This window comes from Macadamia integrifolia, chromosome 14 (assembly GCF_013358625.1).
Source record: "Macadamia integrifolia cultivar HAES 741 chromosome 14, SCU_Mint_v3, whole genome shotgun sequence".
Classification (NCBI taxonomy): domain Eukaryota; kingdom Viridiplantae; phylum Streptophyta; class Magnoliopsida; order Proteales; family Proteaceae; genus Macadamia; species Macadamia integrifolia.
Window position 1 is genome coordinate 30,228,529 of NC_056570.1, and position 17,777 is coordinate 30,246,305.

The following is a 17,777-nucleotide window of genomic DNA, read 5'->3' on the forward strand; positions in this document are numbered from 1 at the left end:
GGGGGGAGAGGTTGTTTGTGGGTGTTTGGGTGATGTGGTGTTCCTAGCTAATGGTACACAAAATTTGGGTCCCATCCAACATGCTGAGTGGCATATTTCTGGGACAACCAGATAAAGTTGTCATGAAACTATTAATAGAATAGGATATTTGATCACTTTATCTTCAGTTTTCTTTCCTCTAGTATCTAGACCATTTAGATGCAGAGAAGCAGTTAGGCAATCAAACCAGGCTGAGCAGGAGAAGGATCAGGGAAAAACTTTGTTCCTATAGTAAAGAACAGCAAGATCACTATGCCCTTGTTCCTATTGAGCACTTAAAGCTAAACTTTAATGCAGAATTAAGCATCAGGGCTCCAGACTTGTCTACCATAACAAACTAAATTATCATCCATAGAGATAGTTTTGGTAAATGAGAGCATTTTTTTTTTATGAAAAAAGATAATTTCATTGTCCCAAATGCTATCATCAGAATATGGAAATTCTAGACCAAATCACAGAAACCAAAATCAATTGAGAAGGAAGAGTAACAATACACACAGCTGCACGAAGCATTTCATCCATAATATTCATAGCCCAGCGCCATTGACCAGCTCGACCATGTGCATTTATGAGAGCATTGTATGTTTCAACATCAGGCTTGCACCTAATAAAAATGAAAGACATTGTTGAACTGTCAAAATTAAGTCACAACAAGAAGCAAAGATGATCAACTAATTATCCTCATCCAACCACTGATAAAATAAATAAATCAAGAAAAAAAAAAATCAGAACAGAAAACACCAGCAATTTAGAACAATATAAGGGAAATTTTTCCCACACTGACAGTGTGGGCAGCCATTACAGCATTACCACAAATTTCCATAGCACTTCTCATGTGGACAGATGATGTGGACAGTTGAACATTAGCTAAATGGGAACCCCTCAATCCCAGATGTAGAATTTGGTGGCCTATCTCAACTGTATATCCACACATCTAGAGTTTTCCTCATAGTCCCTGTTCTTCAACTAGTCCCATACAGACCTAACCATAGTAGTCACAGCATTTAGGCAGCCCTAGGCATTGGAGGAGGGAAAAAATCATTAAGACACTAGTAAGGTGAAATAACCTAGAGGGGGGTGAATAGGTTATACTAATGGAAATTTAATCTTTTCGAAATAATATCCCTAAGTGTGATTGCAAATTAAAAAACAATGCAGAATAAATAGGCACAATCACACAACACAAGATTTATAGTGGTTCGACTCAATCCGAGTCTAGTCCACTCCATACAAGAATCCTCTTGTAAGGTATTCCACCAGTTCTCCCTTTCAGTACAGTAGGTAGGGAAGAAAACCTTTACAATCTTTTGTGGATAAGAGTATCCTTACAAATCCACTTTACAGGCAGAGAGACGTCTTTACAATCTCCTTTGCAGGTAGAGAAGCACCAATCCTAAGTATAGTCTAGAATTGTAAAACAGTGAATAGAGAAAAGTGGAATAAGAGGAATACCTCTGGTGTGGTGCAAATGATGATAATGATAAATGAATGATGCACCTTTTTATGAAGTCTTCTCTGTAGCTTTGACTTGCACAGAAGAATGTAGAAGACTTGATCAAGACTTGAGCTCTTCTAAAATAATTGCTCAAGTAGAATAAAATAACTTTTTGACTCTTGTATACTCACAATAATGCTCTTAATGTTCAGACTTAATTAGTATTTAATTAAGATAGGTATTTATAGGTGAGCTTAAGAGAGCATTTTAGGCAGCAAATCAGGCTCTAACGATCATATTTTGGGTCCACCGGTCGACTGCCATCGATAGCCGGTCGACCAAAAAGAGCCATTGGAGATAGAAAACTATCCGTTAGAAGTGATCCAGGCAAGTGCCGGTCGACCGGATGACGACCGGCTATGGCCTCGGATAGGTCTGGTTGACCGGGGATTCCAGCCTATCGATCGCCTACAGTTCTGTCCTGTTTTTGACAGACATCTATCATTCTGACCAGCCGTCAGTATTTCGGCCATAACTCTTCGGTTTGCCATTGGATTAACCTGATTCAAGTTGTGTTGGAATTGTGACTTGATTTCCTACAACTTCCACGAAGGGTTCATATCCTGATACCGACTCTAAGGTTTCCCAAAATACCCTTGAGTCTGGTCGTAGTGATTTTCACAGAAAACTGCATAGGACATGTATTTCTAATTATGTTTCACACCACCTATGGACTTCCATGCTTGGTCAAGGGATCTCCTAAAGTCATTCTAGTATGATGATATGCGATGCAAGAAGTGTGTGCATATATACATAAAGAGTGTACATTATACAAGGTGTACTGGCCTATCCTAGGGTCTTCATCTTGAGTCTTGAAGTCTTCAACTTACGATTTCATCTCTTTAAGCTTCAAGGATGTATCTCCATGAATTGTTCCTTGAGTTCTTGACTTGAGCTTTCCAAGTGTGTTTCTTCTTATGCTAATCACACTTATCAAATCAAGTTAAGGGTACATGTTTCTTTGTTAACACCAAAACACATATAGGAGTGCGGGCATGTTCCCAACACAAGGCACCTCCGCAATACCTTGACAACTATGGAACTAACCTTTTCAAATAATTTTCAAAAGCATTATTTTGATATGTGGTGAATTCAGATTGGTCTGAAATATAAACCAATACAAAACGACAATGTGGACAGTGTTGGCGTATGATGTCTTGTATTCCATCACAGTTTAACCCAGGGAGTACTAGTGCAGCGCCTCGACAGGCAGGATGGTGGTCCCATTAGCCGGTTAGTGGGCCGTGGGGTTGCAAGGGGGCATGAGGCCCCCTGCTATGAGGGGGGCTGCTCGAATTTTTTATTTGAGGGCAATTGTGTACTTTTTGGATTAGGGTTTTTCGCTATATATTTGTAACGAGGGTTTCTTTCTCTGAAATGCAAGCAATACTAAGAGGTGAGGGACGAGCGTTGTAACCCTATTCTCCATTGATAGTGAAGCAGGATCTCATCTCACCGGGGACGTAGACAATCTTGCCGAACCTCGTAAATTTGTGTGCATTGCTTGTTCTTATTTTTTCATTATCTTCTGCATCGTTTTAGGGTTGCGTTTCTACAGACAACTTGTCCATAAAGTTTGGGCCCCAGCTGGGCCAGTCTCCCCAACAAATGTTGCTTCTTGGTGGAACATCTGCCCCTTCAGGGATTGCTTCCCCGGACTTTCTGCATAGGACACCTTCTCCCATGAAATAAAATAAATATAATAGTTTCAAAATTCTTTTTATAAATGATATGTGTAAGGCTTGTTCACATAGTCCTTGCATATGTACCTCATGTCATATTCTTTCAGGACCGATTTAAAAATAATTGGATATGTGCATTGTTTATTGCTTTCCCAAATTTTTGACTTTCAAAGGTTCCACCAAAGTTTTCAATATGACTCCATTTCCCAACGGATTGAATAAAACAGCAAAAAACTTAAAACCATGGCCAATTGTAACTCTCAAGATTAAGCTCTAAAATTATTCTGGATGTTGTATCTGATTAAGCCAATAGATTGACATTCATCTAACCAACATTTGGAAGTACCAGGTTTGATCATATTGCTTCTAAGAAACTACATGACTTTAGCTCTTCTTACAGTATAAGTTACAGCTTATTCTGCCCCCACTTTTGAACAGGAAAATTTGGTCGCATAGATCTTCTATTTTTCTGGAATTCGTTGATTGCTCTATAGTTGGCAGGTCAATTGGTTTCTTGAGGTAAAGGACTTAAACCTCACTGGGTATGATTAAAAGCTCAGACCAGGATTGTCTGATTTATTACAACGGCAGAAGAATGCATGCAACTTAAAGGTTATTATTTGCAACGAATCTCTTTCATCCATTGGTTGTATTAAGCAATAACACCACAAATCAAACAAGTATCATTTGTCAGTACCACCGTACCATCCACAATTGCAAAAATTCTATTTTTTTTGCCACAAAAACTATACAATGAGTTTACCTCCACTCTTGCATCTCAAAGAACAATCCGCGTGCTTGATCTATTCGATTATGTCTAGCATGCAACATAATCATCATATTGTAGATATCATTCCTAGCACAATAGTTCTTTTGAATTTTCATCCAACGGAAAACTTGAACACTTTGTTGAAGGGAGCCCGCTTTTGTTATTTCCTACAAGAACAAAAAACATAATAAGAGTCAAGCCTGCATGCCCGCCATCAGTTTTTTTTTTTGGTCCAAGAGTCAAATTATTGATTGCAAAACATAACACTGAACAAATGAGTAAAGCGATAGTCATGAATCATGGTAGCCCAAAAAGATGCAACACGCAATGCTACAGCATTCCGACATTGATACTCTCTCCTTAGCTCAAATAGCAGATTAACAGCATATCTCGTCAGTGGCCAGTGAATAAACATCGAGTTTAATGTTGTTTCCAACTGAAAGTATTTCAATCCAACGAAAGAAGAAAATATGAAATACATGTCGTTACCAGCGTACCCGAATAAGAACAGGGAAATTTTTCCTCGCGAACCGACCAGGCCAGCGATTGAGAACTCCTTCAATGTCATCCCAGTGGTTGAGCTTAAGAACCCTCTGAACCACCTCAGAGATTGTCCAATCCCTCTGCCAGCTATCAACTTCAACCCGCAATCGGTACCTTTTTGGGATATCGTCTTTCCTGAGTCCACTGACCTGCACTGAAACTTTGTACTTCCCCTTATCATAATCAACAGAACCCACTTTCTTCTCTTCCCAGGCTTCCTCATTCTTGCTCTTTTTGCAGGAAACTAGGGTTCTTCGCCGGCTACTGCTCTTCCTCGCCTTCGCCACTTTGGATGGAGTAGAAAAGGAATGAAAGGAAAACGAGTGGTTTGTTTGATCATTTGGAATTAATTTGAATAGTTCGGGAGGGAGAGTAGCCATGGAAGTGAATTTGGAGGAGAAACACTATCAGGGGAGAGATGGGCAAAAGGACAACCCCTTTCCCGGGCATATTTGTCAATAGCCCAGGCGCGAAGTGGAGGTTGCTTGTAAAGGTACGGGTTCTGACATTAGATAACGGAAAACGTAGAAGTCACAAGCCCATGTGAAATTTGTCTTCGTCACAGATTCATGATCATATGCCACGTGGCAAAGTTGGACGGGTGGGAGTTCTCCGTGTGGAATGGATTGAACATCAAAGTCAAGTTTCAGGCATGGGCACAACGCATAAAGCATTGAAGGTAATATTCGCTAGGGAACTGTTTCTCCGTGGCCTACGCCTACGTTAGCACTTCAAATGGATTCGGCTCGTCGTCTTAGCGTTCATTGCCGTCTTGCCCTACCTGACATGGTGAGGTAATGATCTAACAGTTCTTAATACCTTATTCTCCGAGTTCCGTGCCTTTCTCAAATCATTAAATCATCATCTCATCACATGATGCTTGTCGAGATAGTTATAAGTCGACTTGGACTATGGTCACTAAGGAGAGCAATCGGATCCACTCCAAATAGAGGTGGCAGCTCAGATCCAATGCCCTGGAACGCCTCGAGGCATGTGCCTATGTTGGGTTCCATGCCAAAGCATTCCAAAGCATTGGATATAACCTACTGCCTCTATTGCACAGTAGAGGAGCCAAATCCGTTCAAATATTTATCTCTTCTCCCCGATAACAAGGGCCAGAGATGCCTTTTAACACGAAAGACACATGATCACCCTAGAATAGGCCATGGTATCGGATAGAGTTCTTCTTCCCATTAATATATCATACATCAAACCAATCTGACCATTAGAGAGTAGCGTCCAACAATTACTGTGTAGTTTGGTCATGACGTTGCTCATTGAAATAATATAGTAAATAATCCTACCATAGACATGTGGAAACCAGACTCCCTTGAATTTAAACTTGGGGCAAGTGTATTCTATCTGCAAGATACCAAAGCGTATTCTATCTGCAAGATACCCGTGTCCACTCGAATGGGCAAGTAACCCCTAAGCAGTGGCATGATGCTAATTATATACCCCTATGTTTGTAACGCAAGGGTCTCTCATAGACAAAAAAAATTGTCCCTTGAATTTTATACCATGTCATGCAGTGGCAGTAACTGTAAAAGTACTTTGATTAGTTTTTTTTTTTTTTTTATTCCCACTTAATAGGGGTTGATGATAGAAAGGCAAGGAGGTCCTTTCAAAGGGGAGAAGAGAGAGTTACGGAAAAAATTATAATTACCAAATATGATGAGAGTTTTAGAACGTTTGTTGATGACTACAAAACTTCTTTTCAAAAATATTTTGACTACACTACCCCTTACTTGCAAGTTGCAACCAGATGGAACCTAAGAGAGAAGTTGAAATACATGTCTGTGGAAGTCACAATGGAAAAAGCCCTGGAAGACAAAAATTATTAATTATAAACCATGAAACCAACTTCCATCCTCAATACATGTGCACAAATAAGTTATTATTTGTTTACGTAATATTGATCAAAAAGGGATCCTTGCAACGGTCTCCAGCATGCATATTTGGGATCCTTCATTATCTATTATCTAACAGTGATTCCTGAACCTAGCAGCTGTACCAAAAAAAAAAAAGGGAAAATGATACATTATAAACAAAATTGCTAGCACTGATCAGAAAGGCCATCCTCATGATGCATAAAAGACCAGATTTCTATTTATCCTCTTAATTGAACATACCCATTACCTCTCCATCTTTTGTAAAACTTGTCCGCATCTTTATTGAGCCACTCATACCTCCCTTGCTGAAATGGAATGCTTCCTGATGAACAATGGCTTCTACCCTACCAAAAAAAATGCAAGCCAAGTCCAAGACCTTTAATTTCTTCTGCCATGTTTGCATTAGCCACACTTTCCATTTGCTGCTAAGGCAACGAAGATTCAGAATTCACCAAGCTATCCAACTACTCATTGATTACTTACTTTTGGAATTTCCACGAACAATGGGTCTATGGACTCGCCCTTTATTTGCTTTATTCTCCATCTTCCTTCCTATTCTTCCCTTTCCATTCATGGTTGGCTCACTCTTTTCATTCTTCTTTCCCCTGGCCATTGACCGACCCTCCAATTGTCCTTTTGAATTTGAGCCAGTACGGTTAACCCATCTCCTCCCACTGCCACTATCAGCAGACTTAAGGCGCTTATTTGTGCTTGGAGTGCCAATTTTACGTTTAAATTTTCTGTTCTCCTGTGTTCCATATGATTTGGAACTTGTTTCCCCACCTCGAATACGTAATTCTTCACGCGTCCTTTTTTGCTCCCTAGAACACAGACAAGTTCAGCATGAGAAATAACCTGAATACAGATGAATATCAATTTTCTTTTGGTAAAATGCAGGTGAATATCAAAAGTCCGGGTAGGTGTAATTAAGAAATCAGACCCCTTGAGAGATGAATCTGCAAGGTTCAGTGCTGTGTCTGTATTCCCAGATTCTTTGGAACTTCTATTGCCATGGCGTTGCTGCAATGAAGCAAGAAACAATACAAAGTATTACAAAATCATCCTCAGGAAGTTGAACCAAAGCACAAAGGCATTTCATACTAACCTTCACTGTAGATCCAACCGACAAATAGAGGTAACCACCCCCCAACCCAAAAACATAAAAAGTTCTGACACACAGTTCACCCCTCAACCATATTGAATGGTGGATAGCAGACACTAGGTGGACTCCCAAATCAAGCAGTTTGCATTAAATTCAAAAATGCTTTGGTATATACCAGAAGGGATAAGTTATGGGTTACCTTCAAAGCCCATTAAACTTGTGAAGATGTCCCCAAATGACTGTTACAAAGCTTGGTTTGTGCCAAAAGATTGGGGACATGTTATCCACATCAAAAAGAACAAAACAAAAAAGGTAACTAACCCTAACCCAAAGGATGTATATATATGGAGCTATAAAGCTCTGAAAAATGGCAAAAGCAAACTTTGTACAGTTAATGACTGAAAATGGTTCCATATGATGTGTCACAAATGATTTGGACCTGAAATTTATTGCATGGCCAATCCAAAGGTGGCCCACCTATCTAACAGTCAGATTCTGAGATCAACAGGTGGTGTAACAGGTGGACTGAAAAGGCAAGCTTAACTTCAATGGGCCATGAAAACAATTTTTTCCCATCTAAACAATGTTGATTTGTAACATAATGACCTCAAGCAATTGTAATTATATGTTAAATTTAGCAATATATACATTCCTGTAAGTAGGCTGAAATTTCCATGGTAAGGGTTATCATACAGAATTTTAAGCCAAAATTAGTGAATTACAGAAAATAAAGATAAGTACAAGGTTATTTAGGCTGGTATATTAGAGAAATATGGGAACTCTTAGGAGGATCATGGATGCAAAAACAACAGCAACAAAGCCTTATCCCAACTGAATGGGGTGGGTTAAGTATCATGGATGCATTAGGTAATTTTTGTATCATTGTATGTAACAAAATTTGTTTTTTACTTTAATAGTTCAATACCTAATAAAAATATAATTCAATTCCTAACCAAAAAAAAAATCAAATAGAATAAAGTAAATAATAAAAATAATGCAATCTGGATTTCCCTCGCATAAGACCCTTTATGTTTATGTCTAAATAACTATTACATATACTTCTTTTTTCATTTCATTACTTCTTTTTGCAGCTAATAGAGAGATTACCTCCAAAACGGTCTTGATAAAACCCTTATATTTCTCCGGCACAATTGGCTCGACTAAAGTAGAACCACACTTCCGTATGACAATTTCCAAGATGACTGTGACCTATCAACAAAATGCACAATTATGCCAAAATTGCAATAATTGAACATATATTAACAAATATATTTTCTAGAGATTGCATCAGAGAGGAAGTCAATGGCACAATTGCACATGCCTTTGATCTGAAATGATTTCTTGAGACAGATGACCATGGGATAACCCCGTTAACAATATCAACAAGAAATTTCTGGAGGTCATTTGCTTGCAAGCAGGAAACCAACACTTTCATGAAGCCTAAAGCAGCCTGTTTCAAGTCAAACAGTCATATAAGCATGAAAATTGACCCCAAAAAAATAAATAAATAGAAAGTATATCAGAGTTTCCTTCAACTCACTTTTATAACTTCCACAGCTTTACTTTGGAGTAAAGCTAAAACAGAAGGAACCAGATCAGGTACAGAGAAACAGATATCCACATCCTTGTACATTAGCAAAGAAAGTGCAGCAACTGCTCCACTTGTTATTTGAGGAGATGCACCAGAAAGATAGCCCATCAACTAAAGGATGCAAGTACAATAAGGAGATTAGAAATTTAAGAAAGCAATCACTGGTCACAAAAAACTGTCTCTGACAAAATCCAAGTAACACCAACCAGTACTTGTGCAAACCAATGGAGGAAAAGAAGGGGAGAAAGAAGAAGGAATAGAAGAGAAAAAAAGGGCTGATCAATTAGGACGTAGTGTTAAGGTAATCGATCAGCATAAGATAGATAAGAATGCGCTTGGTAACACACTGAAAAAGTATTTCCACTGTAAGTCAGAGTCATGTTTTATCCTTCCCGAACTGAACCAGACATGCATGGAACACAAAAAATAAATAAATAAATATATATATAAGGGAAAGTTGTCCTAGAAAAAAATTGCGATGAACACAAATCCTTTTTAAGTCCTAACCCTGACTCTTCAATCTCACATCTCTCTTTTCGACCAAACCTCTACAATGAGTCTGGATTTCATACGTTTGCTCCTGCTGCTTATAAAACGACGGTTTGTTTGTTCTTCAATGTTGTATGCAGTGTGACCTGACTGATTCAAATCTCTCGCTTAAGACTTGGTCAGCAAGGAAGAAAGGGATCAATCATCTGAGAGAGCTGAGGGTAAGAGACCCATCGGCCGATATAGCCAACCCCCTACGTATTCTGTCTATCGAATCTCCCCCTCCATCCTTTCTTAGTCCCATCTTTTTCTGAGTGTTGTTAATTCCATCTGAGACCTGCTGAAGCCCTCCTGGAGTTCTGCTATTGGTTAAAGTTATACTATTGATCTGAGAAAGCAAAACAGCAGCTGCGATACAAGGATTTCTGGGTTGCAACTGCACATCAGACCTTCCAACCTATCAGGCCACTTTGGTCCATCTTTGGGGATCTATTGGGTTCCATAGGAGATCCACTTGACCAGCCTTGCAGCCTCAACTGAGTAGGTGCTGAGTTATCAGTTTTCTCCATCAGGTGCCCTAATATTCAAGAAGATCTGTATCTTTATAATCAGACATCTACTCAGGCTGGTATTTTCAGGGTTTATTAAGGTCGTCATCAACTACACTCAGACCTCAGTTGCAGCCCTTGCTGGGAGTGGTTTGTTAGTTCTAAGTTCTCTCCTTTTGACCTAATTTTCTCAGATTTCAGGTACTGCTATTCTGTTCTAGTTTCAGCTTATTGTTTGAGGTCTGATTCTAGATATCAGTGACTGATTTGAGTCCATAGTAGTCTTGGGTTATTGGGGAATCTATTTGTTAGACTATTGCTGGTTATTTCAGCACTTACTGTTGATGTCAACCTAAATTACCAAGGAGTAATCAGTCCCATTAAGGTCCTTAAAATGCTCCATAACCATTTAAACAGATCAGACTAGACAGAGAAGGACAAATCTGAGTACAGACCAGCAACAACGTCAACTAGGCTCAAATAGGAGAAAACTCAAAATAGTCAAACCTGGCCTTCAAACTAGGACCAAGTAGCCTCCTCGGTGGCTTGAACAAAACCCTAAAATCTCAGCCTGAGTTGTTGGCTGATTGGTGAGACATAAGTCTTCTTGAAAATTAGCGCAGCTTGGTCAAAGTTGGAGATCAATAGGGAGATTTTCCCTGCAGCAACAGCAGACCTCCAAGGGCCCTAAAATTCTAGTCGTTTTGGGGGCCTTGATCAACCCTTCAAAGCTGTATTCAAGTGGCCTTCAGATTGGGAAGATAATAGCAGGTCAATTCTGGCCCAGGAAACTCTCCTTCAAGCTATCGCAGGTCCTTTCTCAGTTCAGGAAATAGCAGCACTTCAAGGGTTCTAATAGCTTGAATCAGATCACTATTTAGCACTCAACACAATAAAATAAGTACAGGGGGAGAATCAATGGAAGAGATGAAAGAAGAAGAAAGAGGGTGAGAATTGACGGAGGAAGAAAGCGGGATAGGGAATGACTATCTCAGCCTGGGTCCCTCACCTCAACTCTCTCAGTTAATGAACCACCTATCTCAGGCTAATAATTATGCAAGCAAGCATAAAACTTTGTTTTAAAATTCAATCCAACTATTACAATCGATGGGGCTTCTTATATAGCCTTATAAAACTGATTACAAAAGGAAAGTGTTAAATTAGGAAACTCAAACTGAAATATAACTCCTATTCTTGCTAACCAAGAAATTAACAAACTAACTTCTTTGTCTAACAAAAAAGGAAAACCAAAATAGAAACCACGGTCTCCTAACAAGAAACCTAAAAAAGGAAACAACTTGCTGCCTAAGAAAGGAACAAAAAATAGAAAAACAAAATCCTGCTCTATTGCTGAAATCGATGGACAGGCTGGAGTCTTCCAATCAATGGTTGCTGGAGACCTTCTAGAGGTTTTATGTGAAGACAAAATAGAGGCTTGAGTTGCTAAACCGATGGAAGGAACAAGGCTGCTAACATACTGGTTCAATGGAACCAACCCAGAACCAGATCTGGGACAGAATTGAACTAATATTGGACTGGTTCGACGGACTAATGCAGCACAGAGTATCTGGAACCATATCTGGGCTGCGACGCTGGTTCTAATGGTTCTCCCAACAACATCAGCTGTTCTAGCCGACAAACCATTTGGCTGTTTCTTAGCCTGTGCGGTTAATATACAGTTCACCCTATTTGTGTTGGAGTTCGACTATATATTTGGGTTTTGGTACTCTTTTAATCAACCTTTCATTAAACTTATTTCATAATAAATGTTACTGAAACAGTTTCGGAGCTCCCTTATTAAGAATTTATTTGTAGAGTGATGGGATGTTCACATTTCCTGCACAATGTTCCAGTGTGAGGCATAGATACAAATGAAAGTGCGTATTATGATTAACATTCATAAATGAAAGAAATGGCAAGTATTGGTATGTGCATTCAGGGTAATCCTGAGCGTAGTCATTATTTATATTGTTCAAGCTTCCAATCTATGATGCTGCGAAAATCAAAATAAAATGCTGGAATAACTGAAGTACGAAGTATAGAGAGAGCAAGAAGCAAGAAACAACAAGTCACAAGTGATCGCATCATCACAGAACAAGCATCCTTCATACTACAGTCGGATTATCCACTGTGTAATAGTGGTTTGGATGGACCCCAGCTGATCCGATCAAGGTGATCCTTGAAATCATGGAAATATCTTCATCATCTCAGTAGGTGGGACTTCAAACTCAGCAGCAGTAATAATTTTAAAAGTAGTTAGTTAACCTCAATATGAAGTTACTAAATATCAGATTGAGCTGTGGTACAGAAAAATTTGAGAACGATATCTATATATATGGACCAAAATAATCCTAGAAACTGGAGCCACAGAATTAATTACTAGCAAATAATAAAAAATTAGGTAGAATACCATAATGAATAGTCGTTGATGAGGTGCAGGATCGCCAGATGAAGAGTTATTCAAGCTAGAGCTTATCATGAACAGTGTATCATAAGCTGCTTTTCTAGCTCCTTCCTCGGACTGCATAATCAGTGAAGAAAATCTCTCCCATAAGCATAATAATGGTTAGTTTGAACAACATACGACTAATTCCAATTCTCAAATGCATATTCTAAAATAGTTGATATCTGATCTTTGTACTAATGATTATGTACATGGATAACATCTCTAATCTACGCTCTTTTCCTCTTTTTTTTTTTGGTTGGGAAAAATTCTCTCTTCAACCCTTCAGAAGTTTGTACTCGACAAGCCCAACCAATGAGCACAAATTGATATAAGAACATAATCTTTGTCAAGGCATTGCTGATGTCGCCTTATTGGATGCAGGAAAGGCAACCGAACGCCTTGATCATCTGGGCTTATTGTGTGCGTGTGTTTTTTTTTCAAATAAGATATCGATTCTTATTCTAACCCCATTATTGGTTTGCGTACATGATTATGAAGCACAAGGAATCATCTTGTAATGTTAAAAAATAAAAAAAATAAAAAAGAATAGTAAGAAAAAACAAAAAGAGGAGAACAAAGTGATGCTATTCATACTTCAACTTCCCTCACTGAGACAGTCTATGACTGAAACCTTCAACGGCTCAACCCTTCCTCCTGCAACTCCATCAATATGCAATTCCGGTGATTCCACTCGACTCCAGCAGCTCTCCTAGGATAGGTATGCTTCTATTCTTCTTCTTCTTCCACTCAACTCCAGCAATCTTCCGGTGACAGTTATGCTGCTGCTGCTGCTTCTTCTTTTTCTCCCCCCCCTCTCCTTCTCAGTTTATTCGTCTGTTTTTCTTCTTCCCTGTTTCGTGGGGGTCGTGTATGTGTGTGTGCGTGTGTGTGTGTGTGTGTGTGTGGAATGTGCATCAATGCATCTATGTATTTTGAGGGCTATGTATTTCCACTTGTTAGTTAATCCCTTACCCAATCTTTATTAGCATCACATAACATGCAAGCCGTATGACTGATTTCTGGTTCCTAATCCCAAAGTTCTGCGCAATTAGAATTCACTAACAAAACACTATTTTCCTGCATATATTTTGCTTAAAATGTGTTGTAGTGCTGTGTTTTTACCTTGCATTTCTTGCTTAAAATGCATGATGCAGTCCAATTCGAGAAGAATGTCAGAACCAGCCCACTTGAACCACCCACGATTCTGCTTGTTCTGGTTTGGATGTCAACGGGGTTTGATGTTGACCAGCTTATTTCCAAGCATGTATGGTCATGGTTTGAGTTCAATATTCTTTTAGAAGCCTTTGTTAGAAAATGGAGTGCTACTGGTAGTTTCTATTTTTGCTGTGGAATATTCTATTGGAAATTTTGTGAGAAGCTTGAAGATCTGTTAATTAGTTTCTATTTTGTAAAAGATTCTTAGTAGTTAAGCCAATAGCCACCTAGAAGTAATTATTATTTCCTTTTTATGTAATGGCAATAAGATCTTCCTCAGTACTCTTCTACGCATAGAGAGTTAAATATTTTGTAATCCAGCCTTCATTATTACAAATACTAGTAAAGGGAGAACACACCACATTTATTTTGACTATACTACTTTGTGTCTTCTTCATTGTGAAGTTGATGGCTACTGTGGTGAAGCAGCAGCAACTCCAAGGTGGTGAATCCTTTAACTGGGACTGGTGGTGATGTCTTTCCCACAAGCCTATGTGGTGAAGCCAGTTCATATGCCCCCTTCCTTCTACTTCTTCTACTCCTTATCTTTTATTGTTATGTCAATTCAAGCAAGTAACTTCACTCTTTCGCGGCCTATCATTGGGTGATTTCTAAACCTTCCTTTCGTGTCTTATTCTTCTTTTATTCCTGCTGCTACTACTCACTTATTTTCTGCCGGTTTTCTGTAGTTTTTCCTATCCTGTGATTTCTGCTTTGCTCCATTCTAGTTGTTGCAGGAACTTCATGCTTTCAGTCCTTCCAATCCAGCCATTGGATGGGAACAGTTTTTTGATATTGTCTCCTCTACCATCCCTAATTCCTTCAACCAGAATTTGGGACGTACCTGACCAAGAGGTTGGGAGTTATTGCTTCACGTAATGAATGACTAAATCCTGGTTTTCTTAAGTTCCTATTTTCTGGTCACACTTGTTTCTCCTAATCTAAACTTCAGTTTGCCCTAATATTTTAGGCACATAATCTACTTATTAGGACCTGCATTCGACCATAGTCTCAGCTCTATCAGTTGGGTTGATTGAGAGATGAAATCCTGTCAATTTTCCGCCAAATGTTTCAGTGTTGGTTCACTGCAGTACTGGTTTTTTAATGGGTTTTCTAGTGTTAGTCTCTTCAGTCAAATAAACCTCATCGATGTATCTTTAAAGAATCATTGATCTGCAAATGTGTAATGGTAGCTTTTGTAACTAGTCCATTCCCCTGTTCAAGCAAACTCTTAGCACACCCTCATCTCTTTGGAAGAATCCATGTTTATTCATTTGTATTGCATAGTAACCAAGTTGCTCTTGACCAGCTCTGGTTAATTAGCATGAGAGAATATTATAACTTTCCCATTGCTACATTACATATAATGCATGGCTAGGAGAGCGCCTAGGCAAGAAGGCGCTCTCCACCACTTGGGTCGCCTTGTAGCCTTGACAACTATGATCGCCATTAGTTTCTTCTCCTACCATTAAATACCATTTTCTGAATGTGGCAAAAAGAACCAGCTCCCAAAAAAATTTAACTTGCAACCGAGATCAACAGTAGGCCGTGTTGCATTATCATTTTCAGAAATGGAGGGAGCCCAATGATTTCCAAAAGCTCGACAAATGAACTGCAACAAAAATACAGTTTTGACTGTGTTCCCAACAGACTTTGCATCCATCTCCACATCCCTATCTGAGAATATATGGATTGTCAAAAATCCAACAGTTGGATCTTCAGAAATCGTTGTCTGAAAATCAGTCAATAAAGCAACTTTCACCCGCAAACTAGGGTTTTCCTGGGCTAACCAGTCTTCCACATGGAAAGCCATTGGTGGCACCACCACCAGTTCCCTCCTGGTGGTGCCACCTTTAATGAAATGCCCAAATTGCCCATACTTCTGAAATGCTATAAATAGGGCCCTGCCGCTTGGTTCAAAATACAGTTCAGAATTCAGAGATTTTAGAGTCAAGGAAATCCTCTTAAAAACCTCCATAAAACCACCGAGAGAGAACCCTAGCAAAGCCCCCAAAACAGAAAAATACCCAAAATGCCCTCCGGTTCCATGATTCCACTAGGATTTTAACGAGATGATCAAAACTCTAGAGAACTGAGTCAGCAAGGCATCTTTGGCCACAAAGGTACTTTTCTCTCTCGCTTTATTTAATCACTTAATCTGCTTATTAATTTCAGTAATACATTAGCCTTTTTAAAGTATAAATTATTTCCAAATTTTCTCTATACAATTGCTCCGCCGGTTTTTCCATAAAAACCCTATGATAAAAATAAATGAAGAGATTTCTGGCAAACACATAGCACCAACTAGCTGGTCAGAAACTTCTCAAGAAGCTTCAGCATCCACTCCTTGCTTAGCAGTACGATCACGCAAAAACCTCTACCTCTTGGAGAAGCACCTTTTCCCCATAAACCATGTTATTTCCTCCTTTTCCTCCTTCAAAAACACATTTTTTTTTTCTTTTTTTTTTAAATGTTTTGAAATAAACCTTCACAGAGAACATGCTCCTTGCCCAATCTTCCCAAATTCTGCAGTTCCTCTGATCCACTTATGTAATTACCACATTCATAGAAAACTTGCAAAAATGCCATAAAATCACCCATTTCTGAGTCCATCTCACTCATTTAAGATCTGTTCCTCGTTTCCATTGGCAACCAAGAGAAAATAATACCAAAGCAAGCAAAAGAATGAGATATACAAAGGGAGGGGGAAAGCACCAACACAATGAAACCAGGGGGGAAAACCACCATCAACCACTGCCTAACTCCACCGTAGAAACACCCTAAAGCCCAACACTCACACTAAACCCCCACACCTCTGACCAAAAGAACCCTCATACACACAAGCCTCAACTCGCTTAAGTACAGAGAGATGAACATTTAACTGGACTTGATAGAGGAACTACGACATGATTCCCGCCACTTCAAACTCATCAGCTTGATGCAGGGTGTATTACATATATGAAGACCTTGTAAAATTCTTGTAAAATTCCTAAACTGACTCATAAAAAGACTCCTAATCGCTCTCTCAAACTAAAAATAATAGACTCAAAACAAAATTCTTAGAAGCTATTAAGTATCCTAATTTAACTCAAACAATTAACTATTAATCCTGTATACTAACTTTAGCACCACTATATGGACTTATAAATTAAGTTCCTTACAATGAAACCCAAGAAAATAAAAGGCCCAACCTATAATATAACTACCAAAAGCTTAATTTCAGAATTGCTGACTGCTCCTTGGAGGCCTTCTAAACTTACACATAGGCATCCATATGGGAATAATGTCTAATGCAGATGCATTACCATCTCCTCAAAAGTGATCACAAGTAAAGGTTTCACGGCAAACAATTACCTTAAAGATAAAAGAAAATGGCGTCTTTTCAGATTTTTTCCCCCTTTGGGACATAAAAGAAGGGGAAGGGAGAGAATCTTGAGATGAACTTGATGAAAATCAAACACTACTCAATAAAATCTCAAAAGGGGACCAAAAGAGGAAAGGAAAAGGATACAGGAATAAAACTTCAGGCCATATTGTAAATGGAAAATGAAAGCTGAAAATATAACTCTTATTAAAAGTTTATGAAGAAGCTCATACATCCTTTAGAGTGATTATTATCTCGTTGAGAATACGAAAAGCCTTCGAGTTTCCCTCCAAATCATTCTGGAAAAAAAAAAAAAACAACAAAACAAAAACAAAACATTGAACCAGTTGGAACCATTTTAAAAAACAGTAAACATGTTGAGGAACTTAAGAATAAAATATCAAATGCTTGATGAACAATAGAGTATATTCAGGATGCAGCATCAACAACAACAACAAAAAAACTCAGTCTTATCCCCACTTAATGGGATCGGCTACATGGATCCGGGCAAAAACAAAAAGGAGAAATTCAGGATGCAGCACCAAATTACATATAAAAGCAGTTCATCGAAAAAGAATAGAGAATCTGTAAGGACTGTTTCA

The 17,777-nt window shown here is 38.8% G+C and overlaps 2 protein-coding genes across 6 annotated transcripts in view; both read right to left on the reverse strand.

Annotated features, from left to right (window-relative positions):
* The window catches only part of LOC122062142 (pentatricopeptide repeat-containing protein At2g41720), a 12,205-nt gene extending 7,044 nt beyond the window's left edge, over positions 1 to 5,161 (reverse strand). The window contains exons 1-3 of one of the 2 annotated variants that reach the window (XM_042625814.1): positions 4,483 to 5,032; positions 3,980 to 4,152; positions 538 to 643 (exon numbers count right to left, since the gene is read on the reverse strand). In XM_042625814.1, the coding sequence (XP_042481748.1) occupies positions 538 to 643; positions 3,980 to 4,152; positions 4,483 to 4,908 (705 nt within the window). In that variant the 5' untranslated portion in view covers positions 4,909 to 5,032. Of the gene's footprint in view, positions 1 to 537; positions 644 to 3,979; positions 4,153 to 4,482 lie in introns of both variants that reach the window. The other variant, XM_042625815.1, reaches the window with a different exon arrangement.
* A 1,179-nt stretch (positions 5,162 to 6,340) lies between these two features.
* Positions 6,341 to 17,777, reverse strand: part of LOC122062080 (RRP12-like protein) — a 53,830-nt gene continuing 42,393 nt past the window's right edge. The window contains exons 12-20 of one of the 4 annotated variants that reach the window (XR_006134799.1): positions 17,409 to 17,474; positions 12,561 to 12,671; positions 9,063 to 9,224; positions 8,844 to 8,972; positions 8,630 to 8,731; positions 7,361 to 7,440; positions 6,904 to 7,241; positions 6,668 to 6,764; positions 6,341 to 6,536 (exon numbers count right to left, since the gene is read on the reverse strand). Coding sequence is in view for 2 of the 4 variants with exons in the window: in XM_042625721.1 (XP_042481655.1) it covers positions 6,896 to 7,241; positions 7,361 to 7,440; positions 8,630 to 8,731; positions 8,844 to 8,972; positions 9,063 to 9,224; positions 12,561 to 12,671; positions 17,409 to 17,474 (996 nt within the window). In the remaining 2 variants the exon portion in view is untranslated. Of the gene's footprint in view, positions 7,242 to 7,360; positions 7,441 to 8,629; positions 8,732 to 8,843; positions 8,973 to 9,062; positions 9,225 to 12,560; positions 12,672 to 17,408; positions 17,475 to 17,777 lie in introns of all 4 variants that reach the window. The other 3 variants (XR_006134797.1, XM_042625722.1, XM_042625721.1) reach the window with 3 other exon arrangements.